The sequence below is a fragment of the Prinia subflava genome, chromosome 11, assembly GCF_021018805.1.
Source record: "Prinia subflava isolate CZ2003 ecotype Zambia chromosome 11, Cam_Psub_1.2, whole genome shotgun sequence".
Lineage (NCBI taxonomy): Eukaryota > Metazoa > Chordata > Aves > Passeriformes > Cisticolidae > Prinia > Prinia subflava.
The window spans coordinates 19138324-19162468 of record NC_086257.1 but is presented as its reverse complement, the minus strand read 5'-3'; the positions used below and the strand labels follow the sequence as shown (position 1 = coordinate 19162468).

Sequence of the window (24145 nt, the reverse complement as noted above, 5' to 3'; positions counted from 1 at the left end):
CCCACAGGTCTAAGGAGAGCTCAGCCTGCCCCCGTGTGAGGTGCAGAAAGTGGCAAAGCTGCAGAGCTAGGAGATGAGACAGCTTCCTTCAGCAGTGCCCACAGTTAGTTCAGCTTCAGCTAGTCGGGAAATTTCACCTTGGTTTTCCATTCCCAATTACATCTGTAATTCTCTCAGTGAAGCTCATCATTTCGGCTCTCCGTTGTTTCTCAACTCCTCCCCAGGGCTCAGTGCAGCCATGGGGAAAGTGTGAACAGCCTCACACATCACCACAGCTCTTGCCAGCATCAGTGCCCCCACCTCCTGAAGAAATAACTTTTACAGAGGGGACAGAGCTGTAAGCCTTGGGTGAACACCTCAAAACCTTTGCAGAAATATCAGCACCCACATTTCACCCCACAAAACCAGCCAAGTTCATTGAGAGACACTGCAGTGTTGGTGGGAATTGTATGTCCCAGCCTCCCTCCAGGCTCTGCCTGGATTTGGGGTTAGACCTCCCCTGTCCCTGAGCTGAAGAAACCTCAGTGTGCATGTGTCACTCCTTCCTCCCGGGGTCCCTAAGCACAGCTGGTGGCACAGGTTACACATCCACCCTTTAGCAAAGAAAAGTGACTTCTGGAGGTGACACTGCTTCCCTTCCTCCAGTAAAGCTCAGAGCAATGGAAGCAGTTATGTCCCTAGGCACTGCTGACTCCCAAAATGAATTTATAAGAGACTTACTGACCTATGAAACCATCTCCAGCACCAGCAAATGTCATGGCTTGTTGGAGAACACTTTGCCATCAGGTGAAGCTCCTGGCCAGCCTCAGCTCACACACTTGGATGGAGGGGGCTGAGTCCTGGCCACATCTCACCACCACCAAAGTGAGGACTCAGGTACAAAGCACAGCTCCAGAAAGGTTGCCATGCCCTTACACTTGCCAAAACACAAGCTTGGGGTGCAAAAAAGCACAGGTTGTTGGCTTTAGAGGTTCTCCTTCTTCATATTTCAATGCTATTACTATTTTTAAATAACTGTTTTATGTCCAGTGCCTGGAGAATTGGGGTCAGCTTGTGCTAGAACTCTGAAAGACATAAATAATTACTGCTTCAGAGTTGTTTAATTGGGCTGCCTCCAATAAGGTTTTTGGTGAGTTTTGTTGTTGTTTAATTGTTGTTGTGCTGTGCTTTGGTTGGGTTTTTTCAGTAGATTAAAGGGTTATTTCTGTTTGAAACAGACATCTTGGTAATACTGAAAATGAAATGTCCTAAATCAGAGCCTAGGAATGCATTATTTCACACACTAGCTACTGAATGATGAATTAATAACAGTATCTCAAATACATCTTCCATCAATATGCTTATTCAGATTCCATCAGCATTTAATTAACATAAATTATATGACATTAGGAGGATTCAGGCAGTCATCAAAAAGAACACTTCTCTTGTAAGCTACTGAAATTCTTGTGGATTCTGCAAGGCAGCACTTTTTATTTTTATTTTCCTCTAGAAACTCATCACAAATCAAATGTTTTCACAGCAAATTTAGAGCTGACATTTTCCTGATTTTCTGAGGACGGGATATTAGATCTCTGGCTTTGTTTCAGGTGTTCTAAGTTTTATGCCAAGGAATAGAACTTATACAAAGAAAGTAATGGCAGCATCTAACTGCAGAGGGACCTTCAGCAGTCCCCATAACTCTACAGTGAGGTGGAGCAAACCACACAAGCCACTTCTCATTTAAGCATCTAAAGTCAAGAGAAAATAGTTATGAGAGTCCTAAAAAGACTGGGCTGTTTTTTTAAATCCCATAACAATGCAAAAGGTCTTGCTGCTCTGCCCTCAGAAGTGTGCAAAGAAAAGCACACTGAATTCAGGAATGGGAAAGTTTAGGTGCTAGAAGTGTCAGCCAAGTGACCAGAACAACAAGGGAAAGAACAGCTGTAGTCCCCCACAGGGCTGAGCAGCATCCAAATGCTCATTTGCAAAATGAAGGGAACCAAGCACAAAAGGAAAATACAAGGACATGCAGGCTCCTGATGACAGAAATGGGAATATCAATTTTTTCTGTGTGCCTTTCTGAGGCTAAGAGAGGGAGATGCCTGCTTTAACTTATCACAAAGATCTAAAAGCTGGCAGAGTCAAACTAATGAAAATCTATTTGAGTAAAGTATCACTCTAAAAGCGTGTTTTGCTGTTATTTTTGTGGCTTGTGCCTCTGTTTAATTGTATTCTTTTATCCTTAAATTTTATTCAGCAAAAAATCTCGTCTGAAGAGATGTGACAAACCAAAATATTTTATCCTGTCAGGTGTGGTTGTTCTTTAAATTAGGACAGGGCATTGCCAAGAATTGTCCAGCTCCCCAGGCTATTGCTCCAGGGAGGCAGTGCATGGATGCTGCTGTGCAGGCCAGGATGGCAGAGCTGCATGTGCAGCTGGAAGTAGCTTTTTCCAGAACCATGTAAAAGTTTCCTATGTGTAAAGAGCAGATCCCAGTCCCAAAAAATCTTTGGGGAGTTTGTAACAGGGAGCTGACTCTCCTCTGCTTCACATGAAGGAGAAAGAGTGGCAATATAAATAAATGGAGTTAATGTATACTGCAAGTGGTGGGGAAAGGATGAGCCCTGCATTCCATTACACTGTTCTAGTCCATATAATCCACTCCAAATGACTCAATATAAAGCTCACTATCCAATAGCCCTCCCTGCTATTGTTACCAGTTGCCTTATAGTGCTGGCACTAAGCACCCTCAATCCTGCAGCAAGCAGCTGCTCCCTCTCCAAAGCATCCACAAGGGACCAAATAGGCAAAGGGAAATAATAACAGCACAAATTGTTCAGGACTAGGCAGCAAGTCAGTAAGTGAAGCAGGAATAAAGCCCATCCCATGTCCTTCCTGCCCTTGCTGGGTGCAGTGGGCTCCACTGGCCCTTTGGTTGCATAGTTTTGGTGCAAGATGCTGTGTTAGGAATCCAGTATTAATAACCACAGGCACCATGCAGGTCTGTACAGGCTGGCAAATAAACCAGCAGGCACGGAACAGTGCCTTGGACAGGCCATTCCTTCCCTGAGCTGACAGAGGATGTGTGTCCCCAGGGCAAGGTCAGAGATGCAGCCCTAGCATGGGAGCCTGCTTCCAGAGCATGCCACTCTCATGGCTGCAGCCAAAGCAGCTGTGGGCATTCATGAAGCCTCAAAACTCTGCCCACAGAATAAGTCACATTTGGGGTTGAAGAAAATCACTTGGCATGTTTGAGCCTCAGAGCTTGGAGAGGGGGACTGAAGGACCATCATTATTATGGTGCCATTCACTTCCATCCCATCCTTTTTCATATCCAGAATTAGAGGAGTTCTTCAAAACCAGTAATAGTGGCCCTTAATCGTCCTCCCACCTCAAGCTACTGTTAGAAACAGGAAAGATGAAACAATCATCCTTCCTTCATCCACTGGGCAACACATACCAGCTGAATGTTTGCATAACCCACACATCTTTGTGTGCACCTTCACATCACAAAATACTCCCAGGAGCATCTCCCAGGGGCAGAGGGAGCACAGGCAGGGGATTGGGCATCACCAAGGCTCTGGCATTTTTACAATAATGACTAAGATTCTCAAAGGGGAAACTAACTGTCTACATCTGATTCTAGCTCAGTGTGAATTGGACACCCAACCTCTGGGGTTATTTTCTTAAAACATCCAGATAAAATGAGTAACAAAAATATTTGCCTTTTTCTATCCCCACTTTACTTCTGCATTTTCCATTACACAAGTTTGAAGCAATACTGTGCTATGACAAGCAGCCAGAGCTAAGCTGAAACACTGCTCCTGCTATAATCCCTCTCTTTCAGTTGCTCATTTCCCTCTCATGACATTCTCAAGAGGATTATTAACAATAACTGGGGACAGAGATCTTTTCTAAGTCTCTAACTTTGTAATGGGTAAGTTCTCCCTGGAACATATTACTGAAATTCTTTTTGCCAGACATCCCCCTGCCATGCCCCACTCCTCAGGAGCAGTGGTATTTCCAGAAATTAAGTTAGCTCCACTAACTGTGTTATACCCTACATTCTTGACAAACCACCCTTCATTGCCTTAATGTTCCCATTATGTTTGATGCATTGCATCACTGTTCATTTATTATGGCATTTTAACTTAGGTTCAGATTATATATCACTGGTGGAGCTCTCTGGGATAAAGGGCAATGAACGTTTTAATTGCCTGATAAATTATTAAGGACACTCCTTTAATTGGGTAATGTGGTGTTTACATCTTTGGAGCAAACACTTATGGAATCTGTATGGGTGCAGACTTGTCTAAACACACAGCCAGCAGCCTCCATCTCCCCTTGAGAATAATAGTTTTATCAGGCTATTAAAATAAACACCACACAGGATAGATTGTACCAGATGCCAGGGGAGATCAGCAGCTGGAACAAAGAGATGAGCCTCCATCAAAGTCAGAGGAGGTGCATTGACTTACATCAGCCAAGGGACTGCTCTCCCACATCCAATGGATCTCACTCAAAGAGAGGCAAAATAGCAAAAACCTACATTTTCCACTGCTTTAGCTAACCTAGTTCATTTGAACTGAAATGGGTCACAGTGTACCCACACAAGGAGTTCAGCAGCAAACCTGACTTCAGAGGGAGCCCAGGGAAAATGCAGCTGGGGAGAGAAAGTGCATATTGCACTAAACAGAGCCTGCTATGGCAGAAACCTGGGCTTCTGGCCGCTCTTGCATGCAGGTCAAAAATAAAATATACCCTGGAAGGACACAGCTTCCTTCCAGCCCATAGAGAAAAGATGGGACAGTACAATCCCATCTTTATCTGGGAGAAAGCACAATCCTGCTGGAAACCTCTCTGTTCCCAGTTTTCTCTTCTGTCTGTTCATCTCTGTACTTTGAAACTGGGAGTTCTTCAAGTTTTGCAACATCACTTCTTTCCTGAGCTGTGTGAATGTAAAAGTATTTGTTGCATTCTTTCCAGACAGATGCTATGCTCCTTGCTTATTAAAATAGAGAGAAGGGAGCAGATTGTCTGGGATGAAGCTTTATGCTTCTTAGAAGTGTTGAAGAAATAGGCTTTTTAGGGTAAGTTAACATTTCAAAGGTGTTTCATATCTATTTGTTATCAGCATTGGGTAACAGAGCTCCTGAGCTCTGCATACAAAATAACACTATAATGAATTGTACTTTATCTCACTCTGACTTGACCCCTGCAAGTCAAGCTCTGCACAGGTTCAAGGTAAAGAGGTTCTAAGCCTGCAGGGGACAAAGCCACTTTTATTTCTGTGACTTTGCAGTGGCTCCTCTTGCAGCTGTCTTTGGAGCAGTCTCCCTGTGATTCAGGGCAATCCACGCTGGGCTAGGTGGCCAAGAGTGCACAGATCCTGTGGGGAGGGTGAAAACAGAGGGAACAAACCCACAGTACTGCCTGTTTTAGCCTGTTTTAGCCTGTTTTAGCAGTTTGGGTGCAGATATCCACAGCTCTCATTAAAGGGGCTTGCCACTGGCAGACAGTCACAGCAGAGGGCAGGGGTGCTTGCACCCATATGAGATGAGCTGGAAGATGGGCAGCACCAGCACCCAGCAGATGTAATGGGGAGCCTCTCCTGTATGCTCTGGTGCAGTTTGGGACCTCCTTCTCTCCCCAGAAGTGTTTTCACCAGAATTGCAGAGCATTGGGCCACCTGGCTTTCACTTTATCTAAAGCTTCACTCTCCTTCCTCTATGGCCAGCAGACAACAAAGCAGTTTGATAAGAAAATACATGAACACACATATACATTTACATGCACAACTTCTGGGCCTAGACACAGTACTTTTCCTAAGAAAAGATGACACTTTAGTGTCTCCTTTACCTGTCAGAAGGTCACTGTGTTTTGTTGGGGTAGGAATCCACATTTATGTCATGCCACATGACCCTGCCACACAGCTGGATTTGGCCCCCACTTCCCACAGCATCTGAGTAAAAAATACAGTTCAGCCTTAAAGATAAAAGAGCCCTGTGCCCTTTCAAAGGCTGCTGAGGAAAATGCAGTCACAAACCTACTGCTTACCGTGAACCTCAAAAACAAAGCCAAATTAGGTGAAATCCCTGTTGTTGCCTCCTGACAAAAGCTGAGGTTGAAGCAGTGCATCCAGAAAAACATCTGATTCAATGCTCAGATCTGAAGAAAATCAATCCCTGTGAACATGCACCCAAATGAAAACAAGTGTAGATGGAGAAATTCCTCAGGATAATGTTTCCAAACAGATCAATGCACAAACGCCTGTGGATTGATTTCCTGGAGCTTCAATCCCACATTAGCTCTCCAGGACAATCCTAATCAGCCATGGATCTATGGAAACAGGGATTGGGGCTATTTATTTCCTCTCCCATCTTGTCCAATTCATCTTTTTTTATTTCCTGCCAGGCTCTGGCTGCTTGGGCACCTGCTCCAGAAAATCCCAGAGCAGCCCTCCCTGTTCCCTCTCCATCCTGTCCTTCACTGGAGGACACCCTGGCACCAGGGCAGTGGCAGAGAGGACCCTGCAGAACCCAGAAATGCCCTCTCCCACACTGCTAAATGTCCCCAGACCCTTCAGTCGAGTAATCTGAAGGATCACATTTCAGCACCAAAAGTGAGAACGCTGTGGGAAACAACCTTAGATGCTGAAACTGCCAGCACCAGAGCACTGAGGCTCCACTTCCTTGGCATCAGAGGTGAAAGATCTCAGCTTGCTGCACCCCCAGCAGGGATTCCCTGGAGCAGACCCTCCTGTGGCCAGCCCAGCTGTGCTCTCTCCCATCTCTGGGTCCAGGGTGGGCTCTGGCAGAAGCAGCACCCATTTCCATTTCTGGAGATCAGCATTTCCATTTGCTGAGCATCTAATACACCTTGTAGAAATGGACAGATAATGGAGTTTCCAGTCTGATGGATGAAGTAGGTCAGAGAGGAAAAATTTAGTTGCAGTTGATCTGAAAAGGATGTTTTCCATGTAATTAATAAAGTCCACATTTCATTTCAAGTCTGCTTTAAATATTTTAAAATACTGTTGCTTTTTTAAGGGATATTTTAAAACTAGAAAATTATTTCAAAACTGAGTCCAAGAGTTTAATCGAAATTATTGAAACAGTAGTTTGTGAGCTTTAAAACAGAGAGAGAAACAGTTTTGGAAGTTCTGAACTAAAAAAATTCTGCAACCAAAAACATCACTCTAACTTAGGACATCTTTGTGAAAAGTCTGAGCAACACTGAAGGAAAATAATTCTACCGAAAAAATTCCACTTGGAAAGAGCTAGTGACAACTTCTGCAGCCTGTTGCCAATTCTTTCCCTCTCTGGACATCTTTACAATGAAAACATATCTAGAAGGGTCAGCAGCAGAAGTGTGTCATCTACACTATCTGCAGGGATTAGAAAACTGCTATGAATTATCCTTTTCATTAATTACTTGATCCTACCTAATCCCCAGTAGATGATGTTGACCTCAATAGACCAAATCTAGGTTTCTTAGCCTACACAAACCCTTTTCCAGTGTTTCCTAGCTCTCACTGCAGAGACACCTTCCTGCTGTGTTACCTCCTGCCTTGCTTGCACTTGCTCACAGGTTCCATGGCATATCCACTGTGAGTCCTGCCAGCTGCCCGGGCAAACCCCAGCCCTTCTGCACCATCAGTGAACTGGGTGTGTCTGCCACACTGCCCCAAAACATTGTAAATCCTCCAGAAAGGACAAGGAAACGTTTGAGAGTTGTGTCACTCTGAAAATTCAGGGAGATTTACGTCCTGCTGCATGGCTGTTGGACATCCCACGCCAAACTAACACCTAAAGAATGGCATAAAACTGCAGCATGAGGGAAGCTGCACTAGGGATGATCCCAAGCCAGGTCTGAGGGAGAACACTTCTGTGACATATGCAAATTGATTTTTCAGACTAAGCTTAGTGGCTACTTATCTCCAATAGCAAAATTACATTCAATTAGGCTTGCTAAATAATTCATGGCAATACATTTGATGTGGCAGGAAGTTCCAGCAGTGAATCACCAGTGTTTCACATGTCATGCTGACAGTAACTTGGATTGTTTCTTACACAAAGACATCTTTTATTGTTTCCACCATCCACACCCAGATTCTTCTGGGGCTTGAAGCCTCAGGCTCCTCTTACCCGAGGCTGCATTTGAAGGGATAAAAGGCACTTGCAGCCCTGAGGAGAAGGGCTTGGGAGAGTTGATTGACAAGAAGTTCCACACAACCTGGCTATAATTCTCCCCTCTCTACTCTGCTCTCGTGAGACCCCACCTGCAGTGCTGCATCCAGCTCTGGGGTCCTCAGCATCAGAAGGACCAGGACCTGTTGGAGGGAGGCCAGAGAGGTGCTCAGAGGGCTGGAGCACCTCTGCCATGGAGACACATTGAGAGGGTTGGGGCTGTTCAGCCTGGAGAGGGGAAGGCTCTGAGGAGAGCTTGGAGCTCCTTCCAAAAGCTAAAGGGGCTCCAAGAGAGCTGGAGAGGGACTTTGGGCAGGGGAATGGAGAGATGGAACAGTGGGAATGGTGCTAAAGAGAATAGGTTTAGCATGGATATTGGGAAGAAATTCTTGACCCTGAGGATGGTGAGGACCTGGCACAGGCTGCCCAGAGGAGCTGAGGCTGCCTCATCCCTGGCAGTATCCAAGGCCAGGTTGGATAGGGCTTGGAGAAACCTGGGATAGTGGAAAGTGTCCCTGTCCATGGAAGGGGTTGGAACAAGATGATCTTTAGGGTCCCTTCCAACTCAAAACGTTCTGTGATTCTGTGAAAAAGAATCGTTCCTGTTGCAGTTTTTAGCTTAAAGCTATTTAACCAAAGATGGAAGCTGGATTTACTGCTGGATTTTTCTCCAGCAGTGAAACACTTTTGAAGCTCTGCAAATCTTTTGTAATGAAGTGATGCAGAACCACTGTTTAGTCATGCAAATGAAATGAGAATTAACTGTAAAGCATTCTGAGAACCATGAACTTTTTGCCAGAATTCGCAGCGATAGATTTTTATTGTCAATCAAGAGGCACAAACACTTCAAAAGTCTCCTTTGTGCGTGTGCATTGTTGGGAGAAGGGCAAACAATTCAGGGTAAACATTTTCTGCAGTCTGCAGGATACACAGGGTATCAAATATTGCTGGAAGGATGAAAATAGTTTTCTGAGAAACCTATGAACAGATACATAGAATTACCACAGCAAGCTGAGAGGGAAGAAAATTTTCCATTCATCACTGAAGCATCCCAACCTTTACCAAATCCATTCTTTTGCTACCTCCTATACAAGACCAGAGCAGACTTTCAAAGAACAAGATTTCTGCAAACAAGCAACAAAATTCACTCTGTTCTTCTTTGCAGTCTGAATTATGTTTTCTCTTGATGGTCAGACAAACTGGTTTTTCTCCCAGGGCAAACCCACTGTCACTCCAGTGATGCCTGGTGAGCAATCCCAGGCTTGGCCCAAGACAGCCAAAAATGAGCTGGTTCCTGGTCTCAGTAACTTTCTGCTTTAGCATTTGCAAACCTTCTCATTAATTACTTTTTTATAAGACATTTATTAATGCACAGGGATCCTAGGAACAGTGGCTGGATTAAAAACTAAGAACCTGCAACTGTGCCTCCAGTTAGCTGGATGGTTTTGTTTATTTTGTGCCATCATGTTTTACACCCTCTCCTGCATAGGAGTGTAATTAAAGTCACCTGGAAACATGAGCAACAGCAGAGCCACTGACTCCAGTCCTGCATGACAGCATATTCCTGTAATTTGGTTTTACACTGTCTTCAAATGCAGCCTGGCTCCATGTCTGTTCCCAAAGGATGGGCAATTCCATAAATATCTGGTACCCCCTCCTCAGCTACCCTTTTTCCCTGGAAACACCAGGTGCTGGGGCCAGCAGTGCCAGCCCTCAGCTCAGAGCACCCAAGCACTGCCAAGTCAGACTTTCAGGGCAGCACAAACACACATTTAAAAGCCCAGCAGAGGCAGGGAGGAGGGGAGATCCACTCCACACTGCATGTGCAGCACTTCCCTCTTTGAACTGAAGGATTTGTAAACACAGTTTAGCAGGCTGTATATAAAATTTGAGCTCTCTATTACCCTAATCTTAGAGATTACTGCAGACTCTCACATTGCTAAGGGATCAAAGATGAATAGCCATTTTAACCTGTGCTTCCACCGTGGCTTTTACAACATGAGATATAATGACCAGGTGCTCAGCTGGTATAAACTGCTGCAACTTTATTTTCTCTGCCAGCAATAACAGCCAGTTCATATAATCCAAGAACTTCTTTCAAGGTTAGCATTAGACAAAGCTGGTGCAGGTCTCACTAAACTCTCTAACATTTATTCTGGTTTTTGGGTTTTGCTGAGATCATTGATGTGAAACAATTCAGAAAGATATTGTCTCTGCTGCAAACACCTGAGTTTGTTGACACATAAGATCAGCAAAAGATACTTTAAAAGAAAAAATATAAAACCCCCTTCCACCACTTGCCAGAATGCAGCTGTCACAGTGGAATTAAGATCCTGCAATGGCCCTGCACAGCACGTGGCAAGGAAGGAGCACAAGCACTAGTCCCAGGTACAGGCTGCTTCCAAATTCCTGCTTGTCCCTGTTTGCAGGGTGAGCACCCTGCATTACACAGCGACAGCCTCAACCCAGCCAGGGAAACAAGGTCATTGTCATCAGGAGAGCAAGCAAACATCGGAGCTGTGGACTCACAGCCTCAGGCTGTCTCCTTGGGACAGACTGTGATGCTCAAGAAATACCCAACAGGCTGGGGGTGGCTCAACAAGCACATCCTCTATAATGAATGAGCCAGTTGTGCTCTGCACAAAAGCCCCACAGAATTTGGGTTATCTCTTGGTCTCCATTTCAGTCCAGAGCTATAACCGTGAAAGGCAGAGAGGAATCCAGTTTAAAAGGTTTTGAAAGGGAAAGATATAAAACAAACCAGACAGGTGTTCTAAGAACAGAGTGTCACCTGGATCTCTGGTCATGGAGCCAGGTATCTGCAGTGGGAGCAGGCAGCACAAATCATAAAAGTCTGAACATCAGAGGTTAAAAGACTCATTGCAGGGAGAACACATGCCTTATAAAAGAGTTGGTGAATTAGTCAGAGAGACTGGCAAAGACCAGAAAGTCTGGAGAACACTTGAGCATGATGCCAAAAACCACAAGTCACTGAATGGCTCTGCTGTTTTGCAAGCTAAATGGCTATTCACACCATTAGGACCAAGAGTGACAGCACTAACAAGATTTATCACACAGCATCTACTCTGGACTCAATGAAGAACTGCCCAAATAAAACCCTGCCAGCTCTGCTGATGTATATTATCTTTATTAGAACAGCCTCTCTGATAACCACCTTCATCAGGATTTTTAGCAATTCATTTCTTCATGAAAACTTCTGTGTATGAATTCAGCACAGACAGATGTGAACAGGAGCTTTGGAAAGACATTATACTAATTGAGAGCTATATTTGTCAGTGGGCAAAGAGAAAGGTTTAAAGTAGTTATTTTTCTGCAAAGCACATTTGTAAGTGAAATGGTAAATTACTGAAGAGCCTGTGCTACTGCCTGAATTTGTATTTAAGGCCACACTTAATCCTAAAGTCAGATGCAATGTGGGGACACTGAGGCCATTATCCTCAGGGTGAAGGAACTATTGCTCTTCACTTTTCATTTTTTCTTTCACCAAAATCTACACATATTCCAAATTAGACACAAAACCAAAAGCAAGGAACTTTCCTAATGGCAACTGAGTGAAGCAGGATGGAGCAGGATCCTCTGAGCTCTCCCAACAAAGCTGTTGGGTCAGGAGAGGGCAGGCTTGGCTGTGACGAGTGCCACTTCCCTGCCAAGGCTTGGAGAGCAAGGATGGGGAACTGCAATATTTGTCACCTCCCATTTTCTCTCCAATGTGACAGAGGGGAGACACAAAAGGAGCAGTTTTGCCCAGCTGCCCTGGAGGGTCAGAGCAGCCAAACACAGCCCCTGGTACATCTCCTGAGCATGCAGAGCTCAGAGTGTGTCCCCATCCCCAACCTACAGCCTGCCCAGGATCTGGGTTGTGATTGCTGCTGTGAGCGAGCACTGGGTGAGCTCCAACCTGCAGCAGAGCAGGGATGGAAAGGAAGCAGCAAAGAAGTGACTCTTGCTGGGGTGCAGGACTTCCCAGCTGCATCTGTCCCAGTCAGCAGAGCTGCTTCTCAAGCTCAGATGTGGTGCACAAGGCAAGGTGTCAGAGATGACCACGGGGACAAGGTGACACACCTCTAACACAGCTGTTCCATCCTCAGGCTGCCCTTAGACGAGGGTGTTTCCAACCTGGGCCGTGGCTAGAGCTTTTGGGAATGCCATTCCAAGCATGCAGAGTGAAGCAGCAGTTTCCACATCTGCTCATCCAGCAGCCTAAAACCAGCAAAAATCTAGAGTCCATGCACAATTTCAGTGTTATGCCCTGGTGCCACAAGATGAAGCTTTTAGCAGCAAGGTCACACAGAAACTCCCAAGTTTGCCATGCAACATCATCCCACTCCCACACAGCCTGACAGGGCTCTCAGAAAAGGAAGCAGCATCTCTTATTTAAATCTGTGTGCATTTATGAATTTCTCAGCTCTCTGTATACTCAAAAGTTCACATCATGCTTTAAAGGGTCAGGAACAGGAAATGCAGTGGTCTTTGACTTCTGACAGCAAGTTATTCCTTGAATCCTCACAGCAGAGAAATTCACTGTGCTGCTGTTGGCCTAAAATCTACCTAGTTCTGCTGCTGAAGTATGGATATCATTAAATGCAGGGGCATACACTGTGTTTGTAGGCCATTAACCATCAGTCTGACTATTCCCCAGTCTCTACCAAAAGCCACAAGTCAACACCCAGCCCCTCCTTTCCCCTGGACAGGGCTGAGGAGATGAATAAGCATGAAACAGCAACAAGGTATGCTGAAAAATCAACATTGCAGGCCAGGAAATCCATCCCCTTTAACCTGTGAAGAAAGGGGTTTAACCTTGTGATGGTATTAACACAAATCTCACAGTATAGGCAAACAGAGACTTAATATAGTGGCACATTTTCATCCCTGGATGGCCAGTCTTGCTAAATGGCATGTCTAATCCTCCAGAGGGACAAAGAGCAGCCAAACCTGCAGCACGTTGTGATTGCAACAGGCAGGTGAGAAAAATCACCACGCAGACCCAGGAGCCCAACCCATGCAAGGGGACACAAATGATGTCAGAGGCAGCAAGATCCACAGTGCAGGAATAAGTGCTGGCAGACCTGCTTTCCTAACAAGAAGTTCATCTTGGCTCTGTGGAAATGAGGTGTCCTTCCCTGTACCAGCTGGTAAATGTGAAGAGACAAGGGGAGTGGATAGAGCAGAATTCCAATTACAAGGTGCTGGGTTGGACATGGGTGCTACATCCAACTTCACTCTAATACCTCAAAGCCCTTCAGAGGCTTTTTAAACAAAAGGCTAAAATGCAAATCTCAGCTCTTGCCATCTAGAGAAGAATTTTCTACAACAGCCTCTGAAGCATTAGGCACGTAATTATTAACGTTGTGCGAGAAGTGGACATTAATTAATGCTGAATTGCAAAGAAATTCCAGTAGTATCACATATTTCACTCCTGCTGCTGCAGCAATGAGCTCATTATGAATAAAGAAATTAAAAACATATATCAGAAGGCGCAATTAATGGTCTTCCACTTCTTATTAACTGTGAGCAACTTATGCCACGACACTATAATAAACGAGGAGGAAGGAATCTCAGCGTTTGTTACAGGATAAGATCACAGCCCAAGGCACATCCTTTGCTGAGAACAGAGTGTTTATCAAGTGACTTCAAAGATACTCACTGTGACCTTGAGCCAAACACTTAATATCTGCCAACCAGCAGGTTTTCTATCTACCAAGCTAACAGCAGCTCTTACCTCCTGCAGATTCAAAGTTTAGGGTGTGAGGACCTCTTTTCTACTCTGTCCTTGCACGGTGGATTCTGTAATGGTTGTGAACATCCTTAAGACTCCTTCAGCCACAGCACTGGGACAGGGATATTACAACTCAAGGTCACCTGGGAGGTATTGAGGAGCAGCTCTGCTGGAGGAGGAGCTGGGGCAACCAGAAACCCCCGGACACCGTGGCTGGCAGCACCCAAAAAACCCAGCAAGGGGTGGTCACAGCCAGTCAGGGGAAAATTGGGCTCAAAGAGTCAGAGGTGGGGCAAGAGCAGCTGAGGTGGGTGAAGCAGATCAAGCAGGATAGGAGCAGTGGGCCAAAACTTTGTGCTGCCAGGAGGGGGGTGACACTTTTTTAGCGAATTTGTAGGATTGCACAATCATCCTTAAAGGTACACACTAAAGTCAGAGCTGCAGTAAGTCACCGATGCTCCAAGGACACCCGAGAGCAGCTCAGCTCCACTAGCAGACCTGGCCCAGGGACACCAGCTCTGTTCTTCAGCACTTGCCCGTTCCCAAGACATCTGTCACCTTGCAAATTAACCCAGGCTGACATTCAGCCAGGCGTAGCTGCAGCTGCAGTTCCCATGCCAGATATGTATTTCAGTACTTCTTGCTTTCACATCTCTACTATTTTTACTATTTTCATCAGTATTTTGGCTTGAACTGAACAGTTTTCCTTCATTGCTCTGCCCATATCCAATACGTGTGTCAGTGACTGCAAAATTCCATGAAGCTTAACTAAATCCCTGTTTTCTGGTAAATAATAGCAGCGCGTCCCCCTGTTCAGAGAAAATTATGAGAGATTTATTAATGTGGCATCAAATGAATTTCTGTTTTATGTAATTATGCATTGAATTTAAAAAGAGATGTCATGCGGGCAATCTTTAGAGTCATAATAGACAATCTGTAAGAAAGAACAAAGGAAAATAATGTTAATAAAACATTATGCCCTAAGCAAGAAATATGCTTCATATATCAAACATGAGTGAAGATAGTTATTTGATGTAAAATGGAGGTGTGACCTTGCTGCAGAAGTGTTCATTACCTAACACTGCAACAAGCAAATTAATGGATTTTGGAATGGTGCAAATAACAGAAATAATAATAGTCATTTTGGTTCCTGGCATTTGCTTGCTGACAGCCAGATTTAGCAGCAAGTGGTTTGTGTTATTTTTTTTGTGAAAGGGATTGCAAATAGAATTCCACATAACCTTAAAGACATTACAGAAGCATGTGTCTAGTGCAAGGGTATTGATGAGCAATCAAGGCTTTACAAATGCTTATAAGCCAAGCAGTGGAAGCCCAAAAACAAAGGGCTGGCTGCCAGAAGGGGATGTGCTTTACACAAGGACACAGGTACATGTGGTACCCTCAAGTATCCAAAGCCCTGACATTCCAATCCCTGATGGGAAGGGGATGATTATGGTCACTGTGGGAATTACTCACGCAGTTTCACGTGCATTTTGCGCGTGATAAACTCTGATGAACAATTTGTTGATGCTGTTTGAGGGGAGTGTAGTACCGCTGGGAGGTGTAGGATTGTCAGGTTTGAACATCTTCCTCTCTGCAGAGCCCCTTGCTAAGTGCTAGGTCTGAATTACCTCCTCCAGTAGGTCCCAGTTCAGTTCTGGCCCTCCTGGGCTGGCCCAGAACCCTTCTAGCCAACCTGGCACCACGTCAAATTATCAGCCAGAAACTTCATCTTCAGCAGCTGATGGAGGAGGTTTGCCCTTGCCACCCCCTCAGCCTGTCTGCAGAGCACCAGCAGCAGGCCACAAGAATAATGTGCTGTTCTGGGTGAAAATTTACTGCAAGAGTGACTGCTGCTCCTGGAGGAGCTGGACAGACAGGGAAAAGCTGATGGCATTGCAGTGATAGAGAGAGCACTGAGGCGTGCTGCCCCAGCTGAAGGATGGGCTGCCAAATTTTACCAAAGGGAGCAGGGAACTCTGTGCAGGGGGTTTTACCTCATTAAACCTCACAAAACCTAAACTGGGCCTTAGGACACATTTGCAACAGAGCAAGTGTTCTGTGTGGACCTGGCAGGATTGCCTTTGTTTTTCAACAAAGATCACAAATGGATTTCTAAAACACTTTGATGTGTTTAAAACGGTGGAGTTACTAGGCAAGTAGGTACAATAAAAGGAACATCTCTGCAAATGGAAAACCCCCAGGCATGTATGCCTTTCTAAATGCTATTGGAATTTTAAACTCTGATAATTGCTTTGTAAAGTAAGCAATTGCATTATGAGCGTGAACACCCATGCATCACCACTGCTGCACTTTCAGCTCTGCCTTCAGTCATTTCCCTCAAAATACACTCTGGTTGCAACAGCCTTAAATCTAACTCATGGCAAGCACTAAAGTGAGTTCATTTAATGGACAAACCTTTTTTCTCTGTGGTTATCTGCTCAAGACTGGCAGAGGGAGGCAGCCCTGCACTGTGGGGCAGGGCTGGGCACCAGCTCCAGTGCTGCCAGCTGGGAGCCTGTCCTGGCATGGGAGAAGAGCTCCAGCAGCATTTCCAGAGGGCACCAAACACTTTTAGGTGTCTGCAGCTGTGATTTATTAGAGACCACTAGAACAAGGCAACTTTTCCAACCTCGAAAATTTCCCTCCTCAAAGTGAGACAAATTAAAATGGAGAAGGCTGAAAACAAACCTGGCAGCACCTTTGCAAACTGTTGTATCTTTCTGACTTCCTCTGAATTTAGCAGCTTCAGAGGCTGAGTCTAAAACATATTTAATTTGCCCTGGGCTCTGTGTATTCCTCCTCACCCATCACCACCCAGGCTGATGTACAGCAGCCCCACACAACCTCCTTGCCCCAGGGGCAGGTGCCAGGGCAGACACAAGGAGCTGCCTTCCACCCTTCCATCTCTTCTATGGACTAACAGACACAGTAAATCACAAAAAAACCCAGCTGCATCAGAGAGGGAATGAAATGAGGAGGGAAATTGCCTGAAGGTTCAGAAAAGGCTGGATTTGGTACATGGCAACCAGCAGCTCCCCAAAGCTGGAGTAGGATCTCCGTGGTGCTGGGCTAGAGGTGACCAACCTATTTCTGGCAGGTCCTCCCATGAGTTTGCTGCTCATGCTTTTCACAGAATTCAGACTGAAGTTGTGTGGTGGGTGTCTGCTGCTGAGTTTCTAGAGTGAAAGTTTCACAAAATAACATCACAGTTTGCAAGCAGTAAATGGGGACCAGTTTCCTGGAGAGGAGATGCTGTGTTTTCTCTGTGTTAGGGGCTCTAAAGCAATTAATTGAAAATCTTTAGCAGCCCTGTAGTTAGGAAGAGGAGCTGGGAATTCAACAGTAGGTTTTTGGTGTCAAATGTGTGCCTTTTGCTGTTTCTGGGGAGAAAAAGAAAAAAGAAAGAAAGAAAAACAAGCCAAACTGGCCAAATTGTGACCCTATCCAGCTTTGCAAATACTCAGTAAAGACCCGCTGGAACAAAGGTGGCAAATTCTGCACTCAGGCTTCCCCCCAAATGTCCTGACACCTCAGATCCCAGGAGGGGAATCTTCCTCTCCCACGTCCTTGGGTTTGGGGGACAAAAGCAAAACCTCCTTCTCCCTGTGCCCTTCCAGAAGAGCCATCCCAAGTGCAGCCCACAGCTCTGAGCTTCTGCTGGGTGCTCAGACTGGGTACATCCCACCAGGACTGGGGAGGGTGCAAGGGCTGCACTGTCCTCCCACAGACCCCAGCAGGACAAGGCATCACCCACACCTGGGACAGGAGTCTGTTTTACCCACTCCTGTACCTGTGTCCCAGACCTTTTGGCCATGCTGCAGTTGCTGTCATTATTGCTTCTGAGAGTGCTGTGATTTTCTGTACTTTCAGTTCCTCAATTACATTGATTATCACATTAAACATTCCTGGTACTACAGGCAGAAACTAAAAATAATAAGCTTGTATCTTCCTAATACAAATGAAACCCATTTGTACTACTAAAAGTGTAGCAGGTTCATTGTTTCACAGTAATGAAGCTTTCATCTCAAGAGGTTCAATTCATAAAAAATACTTGCCAAGGCTTTGCACATTTTCTTTTTTTTTTTCAACTGCCATTAACAGTCCTTTAAGTTCATCTCTTATTCAGCATTAGACCAACAGTTGAAATAAAAGGGAAGAAACACAGAAAAGCAGAAAAAAAATCACAACCATCTCTGATGGCAGGGACCCCCCATCACCCTCAGCCAGGCAGCCCCTTGTCCACCCAGGCTGAGGGCATTGTGCACCTTCCCCTGCTAAAAACAGCTGCAGACACGTTTGTTACACTTTCCAAAATAGAGACACATTGCAAAGGAGATAGGAAGAGCAAACCACTGTACATAAGCTCTGTTTTTGTATTTATAAATATGAATTTGTAACCAAACCCACAGAGGGTGGGCAATAGCCCAGCTGAGGAGATGCTGTCTGCAGGCATCTGCAGGAGAACCAAAGGAAGGATGGAGGCACCAGCTGGGGGGTGAGGAACAAGCAGCTTTTGATGCTTTTCCACTTCTTCCCATGACATGGTCCAAGTCACAACACTGTCACTAACACATTTAACACAAAAATTGAGATCTGGCTGCCCCAGAGTTTCAGCAAAGGTACCCAGTCCATCTTTAGGCCTGCTCACAGCCTCCATAGGTCAGAACAGGCTTTGAGGGAGCATCTCCTGCTCCAGAAGGGTTGTGTGGGTGGCACCTGGGCTCTGCTCTGATGTCCCCAGGGGAGATGAGTTCCTGCCACCCCTGAGCAAAACAGCTTCTTGTAATGATTCAGAGGAATTAGTGCCATAGAACATAAGGCCAGTGAGGAAATGTAGAGGATGTGGGTTGCCCAGTGTCTGCCTTTTGAGCCTGCCTTGCTCGTCATCCTCCCTCTGCTCACTTCTGCCGAGGGCTGCTGGAAGGGCTTTGCAAGAGAAGTCTGGGAGTGATACTGACTCCTGATTTATCTGGTGAAAAGGATTGGAAGCAGCTCCGGTCCACTCATTCAGAATCTGATGTGCCCTTCCCTGTGCTGGTGAGCTCAGTGTCACAGAAAGCCCCACACAGAGCAGGACAGTGCTGCTGGGACAGGCACAGCATGCACAGGGAGCTGCAGCTTCCTGGCTGTGGGTGCACCAGACACACAGCAGGACCAGCCACCTCCAGTCCAAAGCCATTCTCTCATCCCTGAGGAACCCCAGGCAATGCTCACCACAGAACTTCCTGGCCTCTGGCATCCTTCACCTACTCTGACTTTCTGAGCACTATTGCTCACTATTTCAAACACAAAGTGTTCTTAGCCTCACCTCAGACCAACTTTTCCAGCAATACTGATTCCTAGAAAAAGAAAATCTTCAGTGAGCATCTTCCCTGCAGTTTGAGCAAGTACCAGAGCACAGGCAGCACTTTGCTATGTGTGAGGAGGGGGTCAGGCAGCAGGGGCTCATTTCAAGAGCCAGAGGACAACCAGGCAGCATCAAACACAGCAAGCACACCTCCTGCAGAAAGTCACCCAGTCTCTAAATCTTCGTGCTTGGCAATCAGTCCCACGCAAGGCCAGAAATCTGGCTTATTAAAGCATGAACTGCTGAGCCCCTCGTTAAAGGCCAACCTCATCTTCTCCTGGGGAATTGTTTACCCCGCAGATGGGGTTACTGACCCTGGAGCAGCAAAAAGGATTTCTAGCAGAGATGAGGCAGTTGGGGCACATTTGCCATCCGTAGGGTAATACCATGCTGTCTCACAGAGAGGCTGCTTCCCACACACATCAGAAAATATCCAGTATAGCTGCGTGCACACAAGGCATGTGTTTCTGTATAAGGTATCTGTATAGTGTGGCTCCTCTTCCTGCTTTCACTGTGTTTTATCTTTAAATTGGGAGAGATTTTTAGTAGCAAATCATCAGAGAGGAACTGCTAGTTACCAAGGAGATTCTCTGATGAATCAGAGACTGACTGGTATAAGACCTAGACAGGCTGTAGCTTCTTAATTTGCGAGACCTCACATTTTAAACAGGGGTAAAAAAGATCCTATCACAACTAACTGTGGACCTCACCAGCACAAGCTGCTTTTCTTTTTGCCACAGAAGCAAACAGCGAGAGCGCAGCGTGGGAAATCAGCAAGCAGCCAGAAGCGAACGGGAGCGTCTCTCCAGCACGTTCCTGACTCAGGAAAGCAAATTCCACCCAAGGACAGCGTGGTCCGATGGAGGTGACTGAGGGAGAGGCTGGGATGGCCCTGATTTCCCGGCAGCACAGGCCAGGGTGTGCAGGGATGAGCGGGCGCTGGAGGAAGAGCCGCACGCCGGCCCCAGCGCTGCCCTGACACCCCGGGAGCAGAGGCCAGCCCGGGCTGCCTGTCCTGTGCTGCACTGCCCCAACCCCGACTCCTTTTCCTGCCTGACCCCTGCAGCTTTCCTCCAAGGAGTGGGAGAGAGGGACGAGCTTTGCCAAATGACAGAGAAGGCGCCCGCTGCCCAGGGAGCGTCCTGCCCTGCTGGGAATGGCCATCGTGCCCCGGAGCAGCCGCCGCAGCCGGGGATGCGCAGGCATAGCGGAATTCAAGGGGAGTTTTTATAAATGTGGAGAGGACAAGGAGCTGCGTGAAATAAAGTTCGGAGAGAGAAAGCTCGGCTTTTTTTGGGTTGAGTTTATTCAGAGGGTCTTCACACCCACTTCCTTCTGACAGCTTGTTTCTGTGTAGTTGCTGAATTCCGGTGCTTTGCCTCTATTTAAAAACCAAAAGTAATTAAAACTTCCTGGGAACTGTGAAAGCGGCAAGAAATACTTGGACACATTGAGAGACAAGATATTTGGAAGCCTTCTGCTGGTAGAAAGGCTGTTTTCCCAAAGGTGGCAACTACAGAAGTTCGTAGATGAGAGGGAAAATCTCCCTATCACATCCCATTGAAATCTCCATTTTAGGCACTGCTGCTCCTCTGCTGCTCAGGTAAACGTGATCCTTTTGGGGGGAAGCTTCTGGATGGGACGAGGCTTTTGGGACAGGGACGGTGGGAGAACTCAGGGAAGTACTGGGGAGTGGAAAGTGTGGATTAGAGCACATTCAGGTTCTGCTGCTAAGTGCACACTGCAAAAGGATTTCCTGGAGAGATTACATCTGACAAGAGGCTGGCACCAGCCAGGCTTTAACTGAGGAGTCGAGTGAAGGACGTTTTATTAGTCAAACAGTTTCAAGTGCTGCTCTGAGTTATAAATTACACTTGCTCATCTGAGGAATGAATTCGCTGTTGGTAGCATTTGTGAGCTGGAGCTAGAGGCTTGCAGTAATGTCTAACTGGTGCATATTGTGATGTTTCAACTTATTAGTGTACCCTGTGGACCTCATTTGGAAAGCAAAATACTCCAGAATGCTGCAATAGAGACTGAAAACAGCATATGGGCTAGGGAAGGGACACAAGACACACTCCCTGACAGCAAGCTGCTCTCAAAGAAACCACAAAGAAAAACTGTCAGGAAATTCCAGTCTGTGGCTCATGGCCAGAGGGGAACTCACTGTCCATTCCCCTCTAACTTCACACCCAGGAGCTCATACAGCATTCACTGGCAGAGCTCCCCAGCTGTGTCAGGCAAACTAAAGGTGCAGGAGAAACAAAATAAAATAGGCTTCTAGCTTTAATGCACTTACTGGGGGGGTGGGTCTCATTTGACTTCATATTTATGATCTTTATTTATTTTAGAGTGGACTTGCAGTCGTTTATATGTTTGCATTTAAAACAGAAAAATACTGAGGAAGCTGTAACTGCACATAAACATCCCACTGACAGAGCAAAAACTTCCACACTCTCCCCAGCTTCCAAGCATTGTGCTACACCACAGCAGTGCCATTACTCCAGCCCTGGGTTGATTTGGAATATCCATATTCCTCAGAAAGCATTCAGAGTCCATTTGTCCAAATGTGTACAAGCAGCAGAAGCTGCTGGAACAGGAACTGTGTTTTACACAGTGGTTTGAATCCAAGAATAGCAAACAGGCAGGTTAGGGATTTATTAACAGAAACACTAAGACAGTGAGCATTTAAATAATTTGGATAAAGACTTGAAGCTGAATAGAACAAGCTTCCAGATGGGAACTTAAATCTTCACTTGCACTTTGTAATAATGTAATCTGGAAAGCCTTGGAGGTTGCTTGCTTGTGGTTTTTGCTGCACAGTGCATCTGGTCTGAGCACAGGGACCAGCAGCAGCAAATCCCCTTGTGGTGTGATCCCTGGGCTGGAGCAGTACCTGCATTCTGCCTTTGCTTGTGAATTTTGACTGAAGTAAATGAGTAGGAGATTGACAGGGGTCTGAACAGTGGCTTTGGAGTTAAGTTTGTCACCACAAACCTTTGCCTGTTTGTGGTGAATAAGGTCGAAGAAAGAGGTGGGGATTCATGAGGAATGTAAACTGCCAGGTGAAGGGTGGTTTCTACCAGCAGTGGTGCTTGACAGCACATTTGGTCCCTCCAACTAACCTGATGTGGGAACGAGGAGAGATTTTGTTAGATAACACTAAAATACAAAGAGTCTGGCAGAGCTTGCTCCAGACCTCCACACATCCTCACGTGGTGTTTCTGGGCAATCAGTTATTCTCAGCACATAGAGTGTCTGTTGCTGAGCACGGAGCCCAGGCACTGAAGAAACTTATGAAACAGCCATACAGATTAGCTCTGTGCCATAATCTACTCAGTCCTGCTGGAGGAAATCCTGTCCTTCCCTAGGAGGCCTTCACTGCCCCATTAGAAGTCTTCTTATTCTCCAGCAGCCCCTTTGCAGGGCAGGTGAGTTTTGCCTCACAGGGATGCCCTGCACCAGCCTCAGTCACAGGGTCCACACCACCCAAAAAAAGTGGGTAGACAGATGCCACAAGGTATTTTCCCTCTGTTCCCAGCATGATGTCCCAGCATTGCCCAACTTCAGCCATCACCCCAGGAGCCCCAAGGCTGCAGTGGGTTGAGTCAGCCAGATTTAGGAGCAGGACTCAGGACCAGCCCAGCACCTCCCATGCCCTGGAAGGCAAAGCTCTGTGCTGACACAGCAGGGAGGTGCAGGTTTGTTCCTGACAACCTTCTCTGAATGACCCAGATGGCATCAAGGGGCTCTGGAGGGAGCCTGCAGCCAGCACTCTTCAGATGGGAGCATAGGATTTACAACATGGGGCTCAAGAAGCACAGCCACGGGGAAGGAGAGCAAATGGCCTCAGCACCCTTCCCACCCTCAAAGCTGGTAATTTCTTGTTTCTCTTTCTACTTTTGCTCTGAAAGCAGCTGGAGAAGCCAGTCCTTCTCTGTGCTGCTTTGCATGCCAGGAGCAGACTGCTGGGAGATCCCAACAGCAAGCACTGAACCTTCCAGGTCCAGTGCCTTTCAGGCTATCTATCCAAAATACTGTCTATATCTACCCAGAGGAGCACTGCAGGTATCCAGAATGGGCCAACATCTCCTCTCTTTAAGCTCCAGGATCCCTTGGTAGGGCAGTGTACCCTGAGCCAGATGCAGGAGTTTGTGCCAACAGAGGGCAGGGATAGCAAAGAAGTCTCCTGGTTTTTTGCATGCTTGTCCAGAGGCTGCAAACACAGAAGTACTGATGCTTGCAGCACCCTGCAGGTGAAGGGCAGGCAGAGGCAGCAAAGCCCAGTCAGTGAAGGGGTCTGCATGAGCTCCCTGAAATAATCCTTGGGGGGGATGTGCCAGAAGTTCCCACTCCCACAAGGGTGTCCCTTTGGAGCTCTGCAGCTCTGCAGTGCCTCTTGGGATGATCAATCCTTCTGGCTCACATCATCCAGTTTGAATGAAACAAGCCTCCTTCCCTACACAGGTGCAAGCCACAAGCACCATTATTGCAGACATATCAGCCACTTAGAGCAACACTGCCTCTCTCTTAATGGAAAAGAGGCATCACAGCAATAGCTACACCATGGACCATTAGCTTACTGCCAGGCAGATTGATCCTAGACTTTAACATGCATTTAACTAGAGGCCTAGAGCAGAGGAATTGCAGTGCAACTGTGGAAATGCACTTTTACAGGAACAGCTTTAGTGCCAGTTGAACTCGTGGCAAAGCTGCCTCTGGCTCACGTGTGGCCAGGGACTCACTTCTGTGTGTGGAGGCAAACACTGCCAGCTGGAATATTTGGTTGTTAACAAAAAGTATGAGGCAGTATAACTTTGTTATGTGTTTCACCAGAAATTAGGCAGAAAATTATTTAAGTGTCAGTTGTGTAACACTTCCCCAGTACA

At 46.3% G+C, this 24145-nt stretch overlaps 1 protein-coding gene across 8 annotated transcripts in view; it reads left to right on the top strand.

The window, feature by feature from the left end:
* LOC134555993 (calcium-activated potassium channel subunit beta-2) overlaps window positions 1-24145 on the top strand; it is a 132327-nt gene that overhangs the window by 66906 nt on the left and 41276 nt on the right. The window contains exon 2 of one of the 8 annotated variants that reach the window (XM_063408132.1): window positions 19997-20859. The exons of 6 other annotated variants lie outside the window; for them this stretch is intronic. In XM_063408132.1, coding sequence (XP_063264202.1) covers window positions 20786-20859 — 74 coding nt within the window. In that variant the 5' untranslated portion in view covers window positions 19997-20785. Of the gene's footprint in view, window positions 1-19996; window positions 20860-24145 lie in introns of those variants that run through there. One more of the 8 variants, XM_063408131.1, reaches the window with a different exon arrangement.